The 14650-nt window shown below is 41.4% G+C and overlaps 1 protein-coding gene across 2 annotated transcripts in view; it reads left to right on the plus strand.

Annotated features, from left to right (window-relative positions):
* The first annotated feature begins 715 nt into the window (after positions 1 to 715).
* PKP1 (plakophilin 1) overlaps positions 716 to 14650 on the plus strand; it is a 108079-nt gene continuing 94144 nt past the window's right edge. The window contains exon 1 of one of the 2 annotated variants that reach the window (XM_073615978.1): positions 716 to 1205. In XM_073615978.1, the coding sequence (XP_073472079.1) occupies positions 749 to 1205 (457 nt within the window). In that variant the 5' untranslated portion in view covers positions 716 to 748. The remainder of the gene's footprint in view (positions 1206 to 14650) is intronic. The other variant, XM_073615977.1, reaches the window with a different exon arrangement.

The raw sequence follows: 14650 nt of genomic DNA on the forward strand, positions 1-14650 counted from the left end.
TGCCGTAAAGTCCGATCGTGTGTACGCGGCATAACAATTCAACACTGCCCCCTTCTTTTACCTTATCTGGGCACTTTATTACTGTCTGTTGCCTACCAAAAATGTTTTACCTGGTGCCACCTTGACCTCAAAAATGTTTTAAATACCCTGCTTTGACAGGAAGATCTTTCATATGACATGAACGTTCTACCTGACAATTCTGAATAAGGTAACAGAAGACAGCATGATAGTAAACAAATGATAAGAAAGCAAGCGATCATCTAGCACTGGTACGGCATAGGTTATATGAGAGAACAGGTCTGAAGTCTGTGTTGTGTCTGAGGTGCGGCTTTTCGTCTACTAAGTAAGCGTGTATGACAGCATGATTATGCATGCATATGACTTCTGGGTGTGTGTGTACAGCACTGAATGCCCAACAAACTATGAGACACAACATATGAATGTGTTGCATTATGTGTAAAACTGACACCCATATGTTACCTAATAACCAAATTACCTGTAGAGCTTGAATGCGTTCTATGTGCGTATAAGATACAGCACATATCTATCTGCTCAAAAAAAAAAGGAAATCAGCATAGAATAACTGTAAGAGCTAATTACGTGTTAGTTGGTTGTATACATTACTAATTCACAGTGCATTCAGGACATTACTGCAGCAATCTCTTTACTAGCATATATATAACTGTCACATCCATCCGTCCAATATTTTGTGAAATTAGATGTATTCTCCTTAGCAGCAGTATTTTGTATGAACTCGTTTTTAGTCACAACCAGGGCGGGGTTGGGAGTATTGAGGTGTGTCATACAAAAGCAGATACACCTTTTCAAACCAGTACAGGCTTTCAGGAAGCTGTCCGAACCAGACACCTTTGGAAGTGTAGAGGAGAGCAAGTATCCATTTTCTCTGGATTTTGTCTTGTACAATTCTACAGGTAGTTTCATAAACATAGAAAAAGAACACAGTTCTGCTCATAGACGTATAGGAAAGACTCTGGCCATGTTGAATTCACCATCCCCGATGAAGACGGCTTTAGCATCGGAAGTCTTTGTGTGGCAAAATGAATCTTCTCTGGCATTGCCCTCGGACATGCATGTTAAAAGTGGGACGAGCAGAGACCAACGGGTCAAAGAACAAGTCATGATGACCGTCAAGAGGCAAAAGCCAAGATCTTCTCAGTCTTCTACAATGAATTATGGGAACAGAGGTAAGACCACTGCTTCTTTACAGTAAAAAAAAAGTATGTGCATCATATTGAAGGAATATATACACTAAGGAAACTATGAAAATAAGTGTCCTTTAAATGACATAGATACTTTTTGAAAAAGAGAATGGCAAGCTACTAGAAATTGAAAATAAAAATAGAAATAGAAAGTGAATTGGGGCATTGTGAATGTTACTGCTTTTACTTTTAACATTGCAGGTAGAGACAAGAATCACCTACTCTATTATTATAGAAACACGAAATCAGCATTGTGAGACTGTAGAAAAGTGTTCCACTGTCTGTTTGATGAATTTGTTTTTAAAACAGCACACTGATTCAGCTAGTACTTGATCAAGAGAACAATTTACTGCACAGTATATTGCACTTCAATTTACAGGGCTTGCTTGTTTGATAGATTTAGGTTACAGGGATCTTCGAATGTTATTTATTTTTACGTTTGATGAAGACGAATACTTTGGGTTCTGCAGTATGACAGGTAATGTGTTTATTCTTGATCTAATAGGATCAAGAATTTGCATAAGGGAATTTAACAAGACACATGGCCACACATTAAAATGAGAAGAAAAGAGGTTTAACCTTAAACTACGTAGAGGGTTCTTTACTGTAAGAGTGGCAAGGATGTGGAATTCCCTTCCACAGGCGGTGGTCTCAGCGGGGAGCATCGATAGTTTCAAGAAATTATTAGATAAGCGCCTGAACGACCACAACATACAGGGATATACAATGTAATACTGACATATAATCACACACATAGGTTGGACTTGATGGACTTGTGTCTTTGTTTCAACCTCACCTACTATGTAACTATGTAAGGATCACAAGGGTTGATGTGCAAAATCTGGTGCAGCTCTGCATAGACACTAATCGGCTTCCAGTTTTTTTTTTTTTTGTGAACGCCCAATTGAACAAGCTGAAGTTAGAAGCTGATTGGCTACCATGCACAGCTGCACTCGATTTTGTAAATCAACTCTTACAGAGCTTTCCAGTGAAATCTATAGCACTCATAGGTGTGCGCAGCCCATTGCATTAGGGTGTGCACCCCAAAGCTCAAACACGCATGCCTTTTTCTGCAGCCTCAGCTGCATGGGACAATGAATGAATGGGAAGTGCTCTGTGCTAAGCGGCATCCTGTTCATTCACAAACTGAAGCATAGTAAACACAGTTTGCTATGTTTCAGTTATGAGTTAACACAGTGAGTGAGTGTGTTCATTTACAAAATGAAGAAACAGGTAAATGACATATTGATTAGCCCCTTCCTCCACTCTACATCCTGAAACATCCCCCACAGCAGCCAGGGAGAGATGAGAGGGAAAGAGGGAAGCCAGCAAGCAGCACTTCGGTGGGGGGCGCAATATGGGGGAAAGCCCGAGCAGTAGGGGGAGTTGCCACTGCACAGAGTGATTAGGGTGTGCCCAGACACACTTGGCATACCTCCTGCGCACGCCTATGATAGCACTACGTTTTTCATGAGTCTGTTTAGACTCACTGGGCTTGATTTCAAAAGTAATCGAATTTCTAATTGTGAATGTACCCTGGAATTCATAAAGATTGGTGCAGACCGTTTTTTAGAAAGTCTCTTGCATGCATTCAAAAAATGCCGAAGCATGCATAAAGTTGGTGCTGGTTGTTAGCACACTTTTTTATGGAGGTATTTATGTGGCGTTCTTCATGGGAAGGCGCCTTTTATACTTTTAAAACAAAGAATAAAAGTAGTGTGTCAAGATGGTTGCGGTGCAATTGTTTCCTATTTGCTCTACTCATTTTTGGGATTCTTTTTTTATCAGCATGTGCTGAACGGACAGAATTCCCCCCCTAATTTTAGGGAGACGACATGGGTATTAGATTCAATGGATAGCATACACCTTTTTAATTTTTTTTTTCATTTTATAACAATGCATTGTTTGATATCTTCTTACCACTGAAAGCACATTTGGCTGAGCCAAGTAGGCATATTTATGACTATGGAGAAAGGAGGAGGAGCACAGTAGTTAGTAATCAGTCAATACTCCTATTTAACATAATGGCAATGGATACATTCCTACTGCCGGTTTAAATTAGGGGAAAATAACTGAGAAATCCATTCAACCAATGCCCAGCCAGGGAATAGCTGTCCAGGTGCACTTACAAACATACAACCATTGCTCAATGCAAATGGTTGCAGCTTAATTGGACATAGGGTGTCTGTAGGGTACTTTTAGACCCCTTTCACACCGAGACAGTTTTCAAGGGGTTTTAGCGCTAAAAATAGCACCTGTAAAGCGCCTGAAAACTACCTCTCATGCCTCCCCAGCGTGAAAGCGGTGCGCTTGTGGGAGGGGAAAAAAAAGGTCCTGCAAGCAGCATCTTTGGGGCGGTGTATACACTGCTCCTACACCACCCCTGCCCATTGGAATGAATGAGCAGCGATTCGAAAGCACCGCAACACAGGCGCACTTAACCCCTTCTTGAGGGTTAAAAGCGCCCCGCTAGCCTAAAGTGCCACTTAAACAGCGGTAAAGGCGCTGCTAAAATTAGCAGCGCTTTACCGTAATGGACTCGCCCCCTCCCCCCCCAGTGTGAAAGCAGTCTTAGTAACAGAACGGAGATTAAAATTTTATAGCCATAACCAGGTGTGAGCATTACAACCTCAGCATTGCCCCTCATGCTTAAGGTCACTGAATTCTACAGTTCGAATTGCTAGAGTTGCTTCAACTTGCGGTACGAAGGGGAGCATTATGGTTAACTGAGCTGGCAAGTATGGAGGAAGGGCTAGGGTTGCCACCTTATCCCTTTAAACCTGAACACATATTAATTACACATATTAATTAATGCAGATAAGGCACTAAGTGAGTATAATTACCACCTTAATCAGCCACAGAACCTGTATAATTAATATGTGTTTGGGTTTAAAGGGATAAGGTGGCAACCCTAGCCCTTCCTCCATACTTGCCAGCTCAGTTGACCATAATGCTAGATGGGTGGCAACCCTAGGAAGGGCAGATGCCCCTGCAAGTGAGCACTGCAAAAGGATAAAACCATGTTAAAGAGGAACTGCAGTCTGCTCACATAATTTGTAATAAAAACATCTGAAGCTTCCCTCCATTCTGAAGCTTCCCTCCAACCACTTTGCATATTATTTTATATATACTGTGATTCTGTACTTGCCAAATATGCTGCAGAAATCTCCATCCACTAAATCTGGATGCAGTCATTTTAATTGTTGGCAGCTGAAGCTGCTGTCTGTCCGATTCCTGGATTTACACACACACAGAGGCTCACCTCCAGCTCTGCAGCCTTGCAGCTCTCATTGACCCTCTTATGACTCATCCCCCCTCCCTTCCTGGCAAACTCTCATGATAGTGAGAAAGAGAGCTGTGGATGATGTCATAAGCCTAGGCTTTTTACCAGACAAGAAACAGGAAGTGGGCTGTATAAGGTATTTGCTGGCAGAAAAAAATGTTTTACTATCCAAAGTTAAAACAACAAGAGCAGAAGATTTAAAAGATGGAAAGTTGAAAAAATTACTGAAGGTCCGCTTTAACCGCTTCAGCCCCAGAAGATTTTACCCCCTTCCTGACCAGAGCGTTTTTTGCAATTCGGCACTGCGTCGCTCTTTAACTGACAATTGCGCAGTCTTGCGACGTGGCTCCCAAACAAAATTTACGTCCTTTTTTTCCCACAAATAGAGCTTTCTTTTGGTGGTATTTGATCACCTCTGCGATTTTTTTTTTTTTCTTTTTTTTTTTTTTTTTTGTGCTATAAACAAAATAAGAGCGACAATTTTGAAAAAAAACGCGTTTTTTTTTTTACATTTTGCTATAATAAATATCCCCCAAAAATATATAAAAAAACATTTTTTTTCCTCAGTTTAGGCCGATCGTATTCTTCTACATATTTTTGGTAAAAAAAATCGCAATAAGCGTTTATTGATTGGTTTGCGCAAAAGTTATAGCATTTACTAAATAGGGGATAGTTTTATGGCATTTTTATTAATATTTTTTTTTTTTACTAGTAATCAGCGATTTTTATTGTGACTGCGATGTTATGGCGGACATGTTGGACATTTTTGACACATTTTTGGGACCATTGTCATTTATACAGCGGTCAGTGCGATTAAAAATGCATTGATTACTGTGTAAATGACACTGGCAGTGAAGGGGTTAACCACTAAGGGGCGGGGAGGGGTTAAGTATGTCCTAGGGAGTGATTCTAACTGTAGGGGGGGATGGGCTGTGTGTGTCATTACTCTGATCACAGCTTCCGATGACAGGGAGCAGTGATCAGTGACACTTGTCACTAGGCAGAACGAGGAGATGCTGTATACATCAGCATCTCCCCGTTCGTCCTCTCCGTGAGGCGATCGCGTGTATCCCCGCAGCGATCGAGTCCGCGGGACCCGCGACCCGACTCACGGAGCTTCCGGCCGGCGCGCACGCAATGGCATGGCGGGGAATTCAAATGGACGTACAGGTACGCCCATTTGCCCAGCTGTGCCATTCTGCCGAAGTACATTGGCGTGCGCCGGTCGGGAACCGGTTAAGGACAGTTTTATCAGTTCTGGCGACATCATAGGGAAAGTAAGTACAGGCATACCCCACTTTTAAGTACACATTGGGGTTTATTTACTAAAGATAGAAAGTGCAAAATCAGGTTCACCTCTGCGTAGAAACCAATGAGCTTCCAGGTTTTATTACCAAAGCTTAATTGAACAAGCTGGGGTTAGAAGCTCATTGGTTTCTATGCAGAAGTGAGCCTGATTTTGCACTTTCTATCTTTAGTAAATAAACCCCATTGTGTACTTAAAAGTGGGGTATGTCTGTAAAGCAGCTTAACAGTGATGACGTAAACTTGCTAGGAGGCTAGATGGTGCTAAAGAGAGACCAATTTATTCTTCTACATAGGGCTACTAAAAGTCTGCTTCTCACAGTAACTACATTGAACCTTGATCAATAAACTAATTTGGCATCTGTAGTGTTGGGCGCTTATAGCGATCCACGATGTTAACTGTATAAATATTTTTAATGAAACAGGTATCTTTGCGATATATCCCTGGCATTGATTTGTGAGAAGGTAGGACTGCAATGTACTAACAATAACGGTAGAGGTAACAAATCCACTTAAAGAGAAATCCCGCAGAAAACAAAATTAAGTCAGCAGCTACAAATCACAGCCGATCTCCTCCTGCACATGCACAAAGCATGCTTAGTTTTGTGAACGGACTGCAGTCATCTGGGACCTGTGAAGTGTCCCAGAAGGCTGCGGGGGAAGGAGGGGCCAAACTACCGGCTCATTTCGCTGCGGAAGTGGGAGCCCCTGTCAAAATTGTTAGACATAACTAGGGTAAAGCTTCAGTAGCTCAGTTGCACTACTGCTCAATATAAAGATGTTTAAATGACTCTAATTGTTCTTGTAAAGCTTACAATTAGTTTTGATTGGTCACAATTAAAGCAGTGTGCAATTTATCGCTACTACTAGTGTAGCTCATACCACAGGGGGATATTTATTCCATCTGGGCAATGATTTATCAGCACTGATTAGTTGCTAAATTGCCTTAAAATTAGGGTTGCATCAAAAACTTTTTTTTTACCGGTGAGTATGAGTACCCGTACTTCCAATACAGTACTCACTGATACTGAGCACTGATAACTTTGTGGTGCGATTTGATCCCAAACAAAATGAATGGTCCCAAATCACACTGCAAAGAATCACTTGCGTTTTGATCAGGAATGCAGGTTTCACGCACCGCTGCTGTGTGAACTTAGTTTGAAATCACTTTGACAAGCCTGGGTTCACACAGGAGCAGTGTGGGAAACCGCGTGCGATTCGGACAGAAATCGCTCCACATTCCTGTTCAAATCGCATGTGAATCTTTGCAGTGCGATTTGAACCTATTCATTTTGTATGGGCTCAAATTGCCCTGCAAAGGTATTGGTTTCGGAGCATTTTCACAAGTACCATTGATGCAACCCTAGTTAAAATGTTTTCTTTTTCACAGTAAATATAATTCAAAATATATACAGTGTTTACAGTATACCAGATAAAGAAGATCTGTTATGCAGTATATAAACTAAAATTGAATAAATTGTAAAACCCCATGGCATTTCTCATAATTCCTAAGTTCTGACTTTTCCTCTTCCACCTTCACTTTTCCTTCTTTGTTCCATTTTACGAGGCAGTGTAAAGTTTATGATTGTTGTGGCCTGGGGAAAAATTCAAGTTTTTCAAGTTTTTGGCAGTGAGTGGCTATTTAAAGACTTATTTAATGAATACCTTTTGTGTCTGCTGTTTGCATTCTTTTACATTTTTTTTAATTTTTTTTTTTTTTATATTCAAGCTGTTATTAAACCTGTACAAAAGTTAAGCTGTGTACACACGATTGGACTTTCCGACGGGAAATGTTCGATGACAGGCTGTTGGCGGTACATTCAATCAAGTGTACGCTCCATTGGTCAATTGTTGTCGGATTTTCTGCAGACAAATGTTGGATCGTAGGTTTTAAAATTTTCCGCGATGTCTGTTTTCCGAGCGTGTGTACACAAGTCCATCGGACAAAAGCTCGGAAGCAAGGACGAGCCAGAAGCGGTCTGTCTTGTAAACTAGCGTTCGTAATGGAGAATTAACATTCGTGACGTGGCAAATTATGAAATCTCGAAATCCAGCGCAAATTCTCTTCTTCTTTAATGGGGTGATAATGAAGCTGCTTTGCTGGTGATACTGATGGAGTTATTGGAAACAAATTTTCAAATGCTTTTTTTTCTAGTGATATCAAGAATAATATTATTATGCTTTTTTTTTTTTTTTTTCTTTTTTTTTTGGGCAACACCATTATCCCATAGTTTTTAAGATCAAAGATACAACTATGTTGTGTCCCTTGTCAATTTTACATTGTATTTTAAATGTAACTGTCTACTCCCAAACTGTCAAGCCAAGTATTATTCTCCACAATTTTTTTTATTGTACATTAAAAAAGAAAACAAATAAAATTAGACATGCTATCTGCCAATAGAACTTAACCAAAAAATGCATTCTATGCATCCAAAAATATAGAAAATATATCAAATCATTATTCAACCAAAAAAATAATGTCAAAGCAATAACTCCAAGGCCAATAATAAATAACACGTTATCGCCTCCGATTTTGCAGCATGGCTAGTTGACGAACGGCCGTTCAGGAACGAACTGAAATGTGCAAGATGAAAAGTGCGAAATGAAAAGTGCAAATCAACATTCACCAAACTTCTACTAACACGAAATTAGCAGAAGGAGCCCAAAGTGTGGCGCTAAAGAGCTAAAAAACAACGTAGTACGTCACTACGTTCGTATTTGTTGGCCAACAATTCCTTGCCGTTTGTATGCAAGACAAGTTTGGGCCAACGCCCTTTGAACAAAAGTCCACGGTCTTGTTGGCCAACAATTCGATCGTGTGTATGAGGCTATAGTCAAAATCTATGTAAACCCTCACCTTGAAAAACAACCCATTCAATTTTATTAGTTAAGCTCTTGTAACATACTATGTATGTCCAAAGAGTGAACCTCTAATTACAAGCTGATGGCTGCAGTAGCTTGTGTGGGTTTTCTTCAACCAGGTGAAAGTGATGCCATGGCTGTCTAGCCGCCAAACACGTTCATGGAGTTGGTGGCGCGCTTCCATCCCCTCCTGCCAGCAGGCCCCCTCCACCCTTGGATCAAAACCCCTGGCTTCAGGGGAGAGAGAGATGGGAGGCAGAAGCAAATCCATGCCTTAATCTTACATGCAAACAACGAAACCAGAAGTGACAATGATTTTGTCACTTCCAGTTTCAGATCCACCATTTCCTGGCCGGTACAGCCAGGGGACACATCTAACTGAGTCGATCAGTGCTAGGTTAGATGGTGTTAAGGGCAGGAGAGATATTGGGATCTATTAGACCTCTAATGTTTCCAAAAAGAGTACCTGTCACCTGCCCAGTGATATCACATGGGGTTTTATTAACCCTTTGTGATAGCAATCAAGTTAAAATAAATAAATGAATAAAAGTAAAAAAATTAAAATGTTTAAACCCTTTTTTTAAAAATAATTGCCGTAACTCCTGTTGCCCCGCACACACGTGCAAATTCAGCCCAGGGTGTGCACACATATGTAAATCACAGTCACACCACACTTGTGACATATCACTGTGAACGTCAGAGTTATGCCCTGTACACACGGTCGGACATTCTGACAACAAAATCCATGGATTTTTTCCGACGGATGTTGGCTCAAACTTGTCTTACATACACAGGGTCACACAAAGTTGTCGGAAAATCCGATCGGTCTGAACGCGGTGACGTAAAACACATACGTCGGGACTATAAACTGGGCAGTAGCCAATAGCTTTCTTCTCTTAATTTATTCTGAGCATGCGTGGCACTTTGTGCGTCGGATTTGTGTACACACGATCAGAATTTCTGACAACAGATTTTGCTGTCGGAAAATTTTATATCCTGCTCTCAAACTTTGTGTGTTGGAAAATCCGATGGAAAATGTGTGATGGAGCCTATACACGGTCGAAATTTCCGACAACAAGGTCCTATCACACATTTTCCTTCGGAAAATCCGACCGTGTGTACAGGGCATAAGAGCAATATTTCTAGTATGGAAGCTCCTCGTAAAATTTAAACTGATGAGCTGTAAAAGCTTTTAAAGCATCACCTATGGAGATTTTTGGGCACCATAGTTTTTTTACGATTTCAAAGGCGCATGTAATTTTAAAACTTTGCATGTTGGGTTTTTATTTAATCAACACAATTATATTGTGTGTGTTTGCACTAAATTTAATTTTATTATATTTTTATAATTTGAAACTATCAGCTTTATATTCTACAGGGCCTCTGCTTTCAGAAAAGATACAGTGTTCTGGGGATTTAAGTAATTTTATTGCCAAATAATTAAGATTTTTACATGTGTGCAAAAAATGAAGAAAAAAAAATCGCTATAGCACTGAACTGGTTAGAAGCCATTATAAATACAAATACCTTTTTGCCTTTTTTATATGTAATCTCATACCCTCTGTTTTTAGAAGCATAAGGACCATAGAGAGCTAGAGGAGGAAAAGCAGCAGCACTCTGGTCTTTCCAGTGAATGGCTGTGCGGGGTGGGGGGGGGCATGCCAGCAGAAGTCTGATCATTGGAGGACAGCACTCTGAGTTTTCAGCACAGCTAGAAAACTGACCACGTTGTGCTCTCATGCCTTGGGTAGTCAGTTTTTAATAAGAAAGCAAAGAGACTAGTAGGAACACCAGGTATTTCACACAAAGTAAGCAAATTAAAGAGAACAGGATCCTTTTTTATACAAGTGCATGGTGCAGCAGGCACATATTGGGAATAAGAAATTGAAGTTGGCATATTTATGTAAACAGACTGGTAGTTTCTAGCTCTCCCTGATTCCAGCAGTAATCCTCATTTATGAAATTGTTCACTGCAATTGTTGGTCCTTGGAATGTTTATATACAGTATCTCACAAAAGTGAGTACACTCCTCACATTTTTGTAAATATTTTATTCTATCTTTTCATGTGACAACACTGAAGAAATGACACTTTGCTACATTGTAAAGTAGTGAGTGTACAGCTTGTATAACAGTGTAAATGTTATGATGAGACCCAGATAAACTTATTTGGTTCAGATGGTGTAAAGCGTGTGTGGCGGCAACCAGGTGAGGAGTACAAAGACAAGTGTATCTTGATAAAGTCAAGCATAGTGGTGGGAGTGTCATGGTCTGAGGCTGCCGACACTGGAAAGCTACAGTTCATTGAGGGAACCATGAATGTACTGTGATATACTGAAGCAGAGCATGATCCCATCCCTTTGGAGACTGGGCTGCAGCTCAGTATTCCAACCTGATCACGACCCCAAACACACCTCCAAGATGACTATTGCCTTGCTAAAGAAGCTGAGGGTAAAAGTGATGGACTGGCCAAGCATGTCTCCAGACCCTATTGAGCATCTGTGGGGCATCCTCCTCCAGTGGCAACCTATGAAGCTCTGGTGAACTCCATGCTCAAGAGGGTTAAGGCAGTGCTGGAAAATAATGGTGGCCACACAAAATATTGACACTTTGGGCCCAATTTGGACATTTTCACTTGGGGGTGTACTCACTTTTGTTGCCAACGGTTTAGACATTAATGGCTGTGCGTTGAGTTATTTTGAGGGGACAGCAAATTTACACTGTTATACAAGCTGTACACTCACTACTTTACATTGTAGCAAAGTGTCATTTTTCAGTGTTGTCACATGAAAAGATATAATAAAATATTTACAAAAATGTGAGAGGTGTACTCACTTTCGTGAGATACTGTATATAATATGATTTATTCATACCAGAGGGTGCCTGATGTAGCAGCTCTTAGTTATTTTTATCAAGCACAGGTACATAATTATCAGCAATCCTCCCCGCTGTGTCATTGTATTTTGAAAGCGGAGAGACTCCCCTGCTCTCAGAATACAGATCAGCACTGCAGGCTATTGCCTGCAGTGCTGATCAGGCGAGAATACTGTATACCGACATCCCTGTTGAACAGAAGTCAATCAGTAGATCGACTTCTGTTTAACCACAATGGTCACACATGGATCAAAATTTGGCCGGTCCTTGGTGAAGCTGCCAAATTTCAATCCACGTATGGCCAGCCTAAAGTGGTTGTAAATCCACAAAAAAACCTGCAAGACTAAGGCATAAAGAGCTAGTATGCATAGCATACTAGCTCATTATAAAATACTCACCTTAGATTGAAGCCCCCACAGCGGTCCCGGCACACTGCTCTGCCCGGTGACATGTCTCCCGGAGTTATTTCCAGGTATCGCGGGCTCCGGCGCTGTGAGTGGTTGGAGCTGTGAGGAACCGCCAGTGACGGCACGTCAGCTGAAGCAGCGGCACGAACGAGCCATTGCTTCAGTGCGCATGTGCCGATGATGATGGCACATGATGATACAGGGGATATCTTCTAAACCGTGCAGGTTTAGGAGATATCCACGGTAGCTACAGGTAAGCCTTAATATAGGCTTACTTGTAGTGAAAAGTGGCTTGTAAGGCTTTACAACCACTTTAAGCCAGGCAAACATTTTATTTTTTTCTGACATCATCATTTATGTGACTTTTGGAACACCTGTACACAATGAGAGCCCTGTAAAAAAGAAGAAATATATTTATTTTTCTGGAGGCCCATGTGAAATATCACCACTTTGGTTGAACCCATGCGCTGCAGGTATTTGCCCACCCTGTGCCCAGCCCAAAACCCATCCCCTGCCACTCATTGTGGTTCCTATCACTGGATTTAACTTCCTGTAGTGACATAAGAGCTGGCAAGATGAATCACAATGTGCGGCTGCAAAGTAGGTATTCTACACACTAAGAAGTGATGAATATCTGCAGTGGTCTTGTAGAAGCACACAAGTCACTTTTTGGTCTCATCTGATATAAAAATGTCAATACTAAGTAGACAGATTCCCCGCTGAACAGGCGGACTACAGGCAGAGTCTGCCCCATGTGAGAGGGGCCTTAGATGGAATGCATCAGCTCACTAACTGCTTTCTCTTGTTGAATGGAATTATACTTAAATCCAGTTAATTAGGCTATGTTCGTCTAAATAGGCAGCTGAGCTGAATTTTTACTGCCCAACAACTGAAATTTGGAAAGACATTTGGCCAGTTGAGAAGGTGCCGGCCAATTTAGACCCATGTATGGGCAGGATGATTGTACAGAAGTGGATCTGCTGATCCACTTCTGTACAGCCGCCCAGTAGGATTTTTGCCACTCAATCAGCGGCGCCCACTATAGCCACCAGTGCTGATCAGTGTATTCTAAAGGTGAGAAAGTCTAGCTCAGCAGGGTGGGTCCCCCCATCAACCTCGAATGTGTGAATGGGGAAATTAAGACTTTTTTTTATTCGTTCACCCTAGTTGCTAACGAAAAAAATGACTCATCTATGGCCAGCCTAAAGCCGCAAAGGCAATAGGTAGGGGTGCACACACATGCCTTGGCTATGATGCTTTGCATTGTGATGTGGCAAAAATTATCCCCCAGTCATAATTGGTGGGCAGTACGGCCCACCAGATGTAACCCTTTACTAAATGGATTTATGCTGGATTTTTAGGGGTTAAAACAGGCAGCAAGGATGCAACGTAATGCAGATCCAGATCTGTGCTGTTATCAAATAAGAAACTTTTCCTTTGGGCAGGAGCTTCTGTAATAAGATCAGTCACTGCTGATTTCTCTCCTTGTGCATGATGACTGGTCTTGTCCCCCCCCCCCCCCCCTTTTGTTTTCTGCAGGCAGCGTATAGTGGGACTTTCTGCTTGCTTTATCAACACTCCATGGCTGTTTTGAATCTGAATGGTGTCAGTAAAAAAAGTCTTATGCAGCGTACACCCGAGCGTACTTTTCAACCAAACTGGTCCGACGGACCGAGTTTGGCGGACAATCCGATCGTGTGTGGGCTTCATCGGACCTTCAGTGGACTTTTCCAGTCGAAAATCTGACGGACCTTAGATTTGGAACATGCTTCAAATCTTTACGTCGTAATTCTGCCGGACCCAGAAATCCGCTCGTCTGTATGCTAGTCCGACGGACAAAAACCGACGCTAGGGCAGCTATTGGCTACTGGCTATCAACTTCCTTATTTTAGTCTGGTGTACATGATCACGTACGAATCCATCGGACCTTGGTGTGATCGTGTGTAGGCAAGTCCGTTCGTTAAAAAGTCCGTCGGAAGTCAGTTGAAAGTCCGTCGGAAAGTCCGTCGGACCAGTCCGATCGAAAAGTCTGCCCGTGTGTACGTGGCCTTACAAACACTTTTGAAACAGACTTTCTGTATGTAAAAGGCCACAAAGATACTACATATTGGGAATACATTTCTAGCATTACAAACGGGTAAGCAAAAAGGAGTTTCCCGATCAGCAGGTAATAACAAAAGGTAGTGGCAGGCCTTGATGAGAAGTGTAAGCCATGTCGAGATAGGCTTAGTCCCCTGAGTGCATTTAAAGATCTTTTAGCTTCCATTGCAGTGTACTGTTCACATGTTTGCAAGTGTGCAGATTTCCTAATAAACTTAGTCTTTTTTATTCATGACTGCAGTGTGCTTAAAGTGAATCTGAACTTTTCCTATAGTAGGTAAATAACCAGGAAGCACAATTGGCATTATCTACTTATCTTTCTATCTGTTCCCCTACGTCCCCATTCTCCAGAATCACATTAAAGTAAATCTTTGCTCAGCCTTTGTACACTTACGTATTTACACATTCTGCACACAAGCCCGCAATCACCCCTGCAGCTACTGTATAGGCATTGTAGAGAAATATATCTTTAATGTTCACAACAGCGGCACTAAAATCATGTTTCTTTTCCCCTTTATTTTCTATTGAGAATAGACTCTTGGTAGCCTGCCACTCCTTATAATGTAAACTAACACCAGGCACTTATAAGCTGTTAGAAAGT

Source organism: Aquarana catesbeiana, linkage group LG02 (genome assembly GCF_042186555.1).
Source record: "Aquarana catesbeiana isolate 2022-GZ linkage group LG02, ASM4218655v1, whole genome shotgun sequence".
Lineage (NCBI taxonomy): Eukaryota > Metazoa > Chordata > Amphibia > Anura > Ranidae > Aquarana > Aquarana catesbeiana.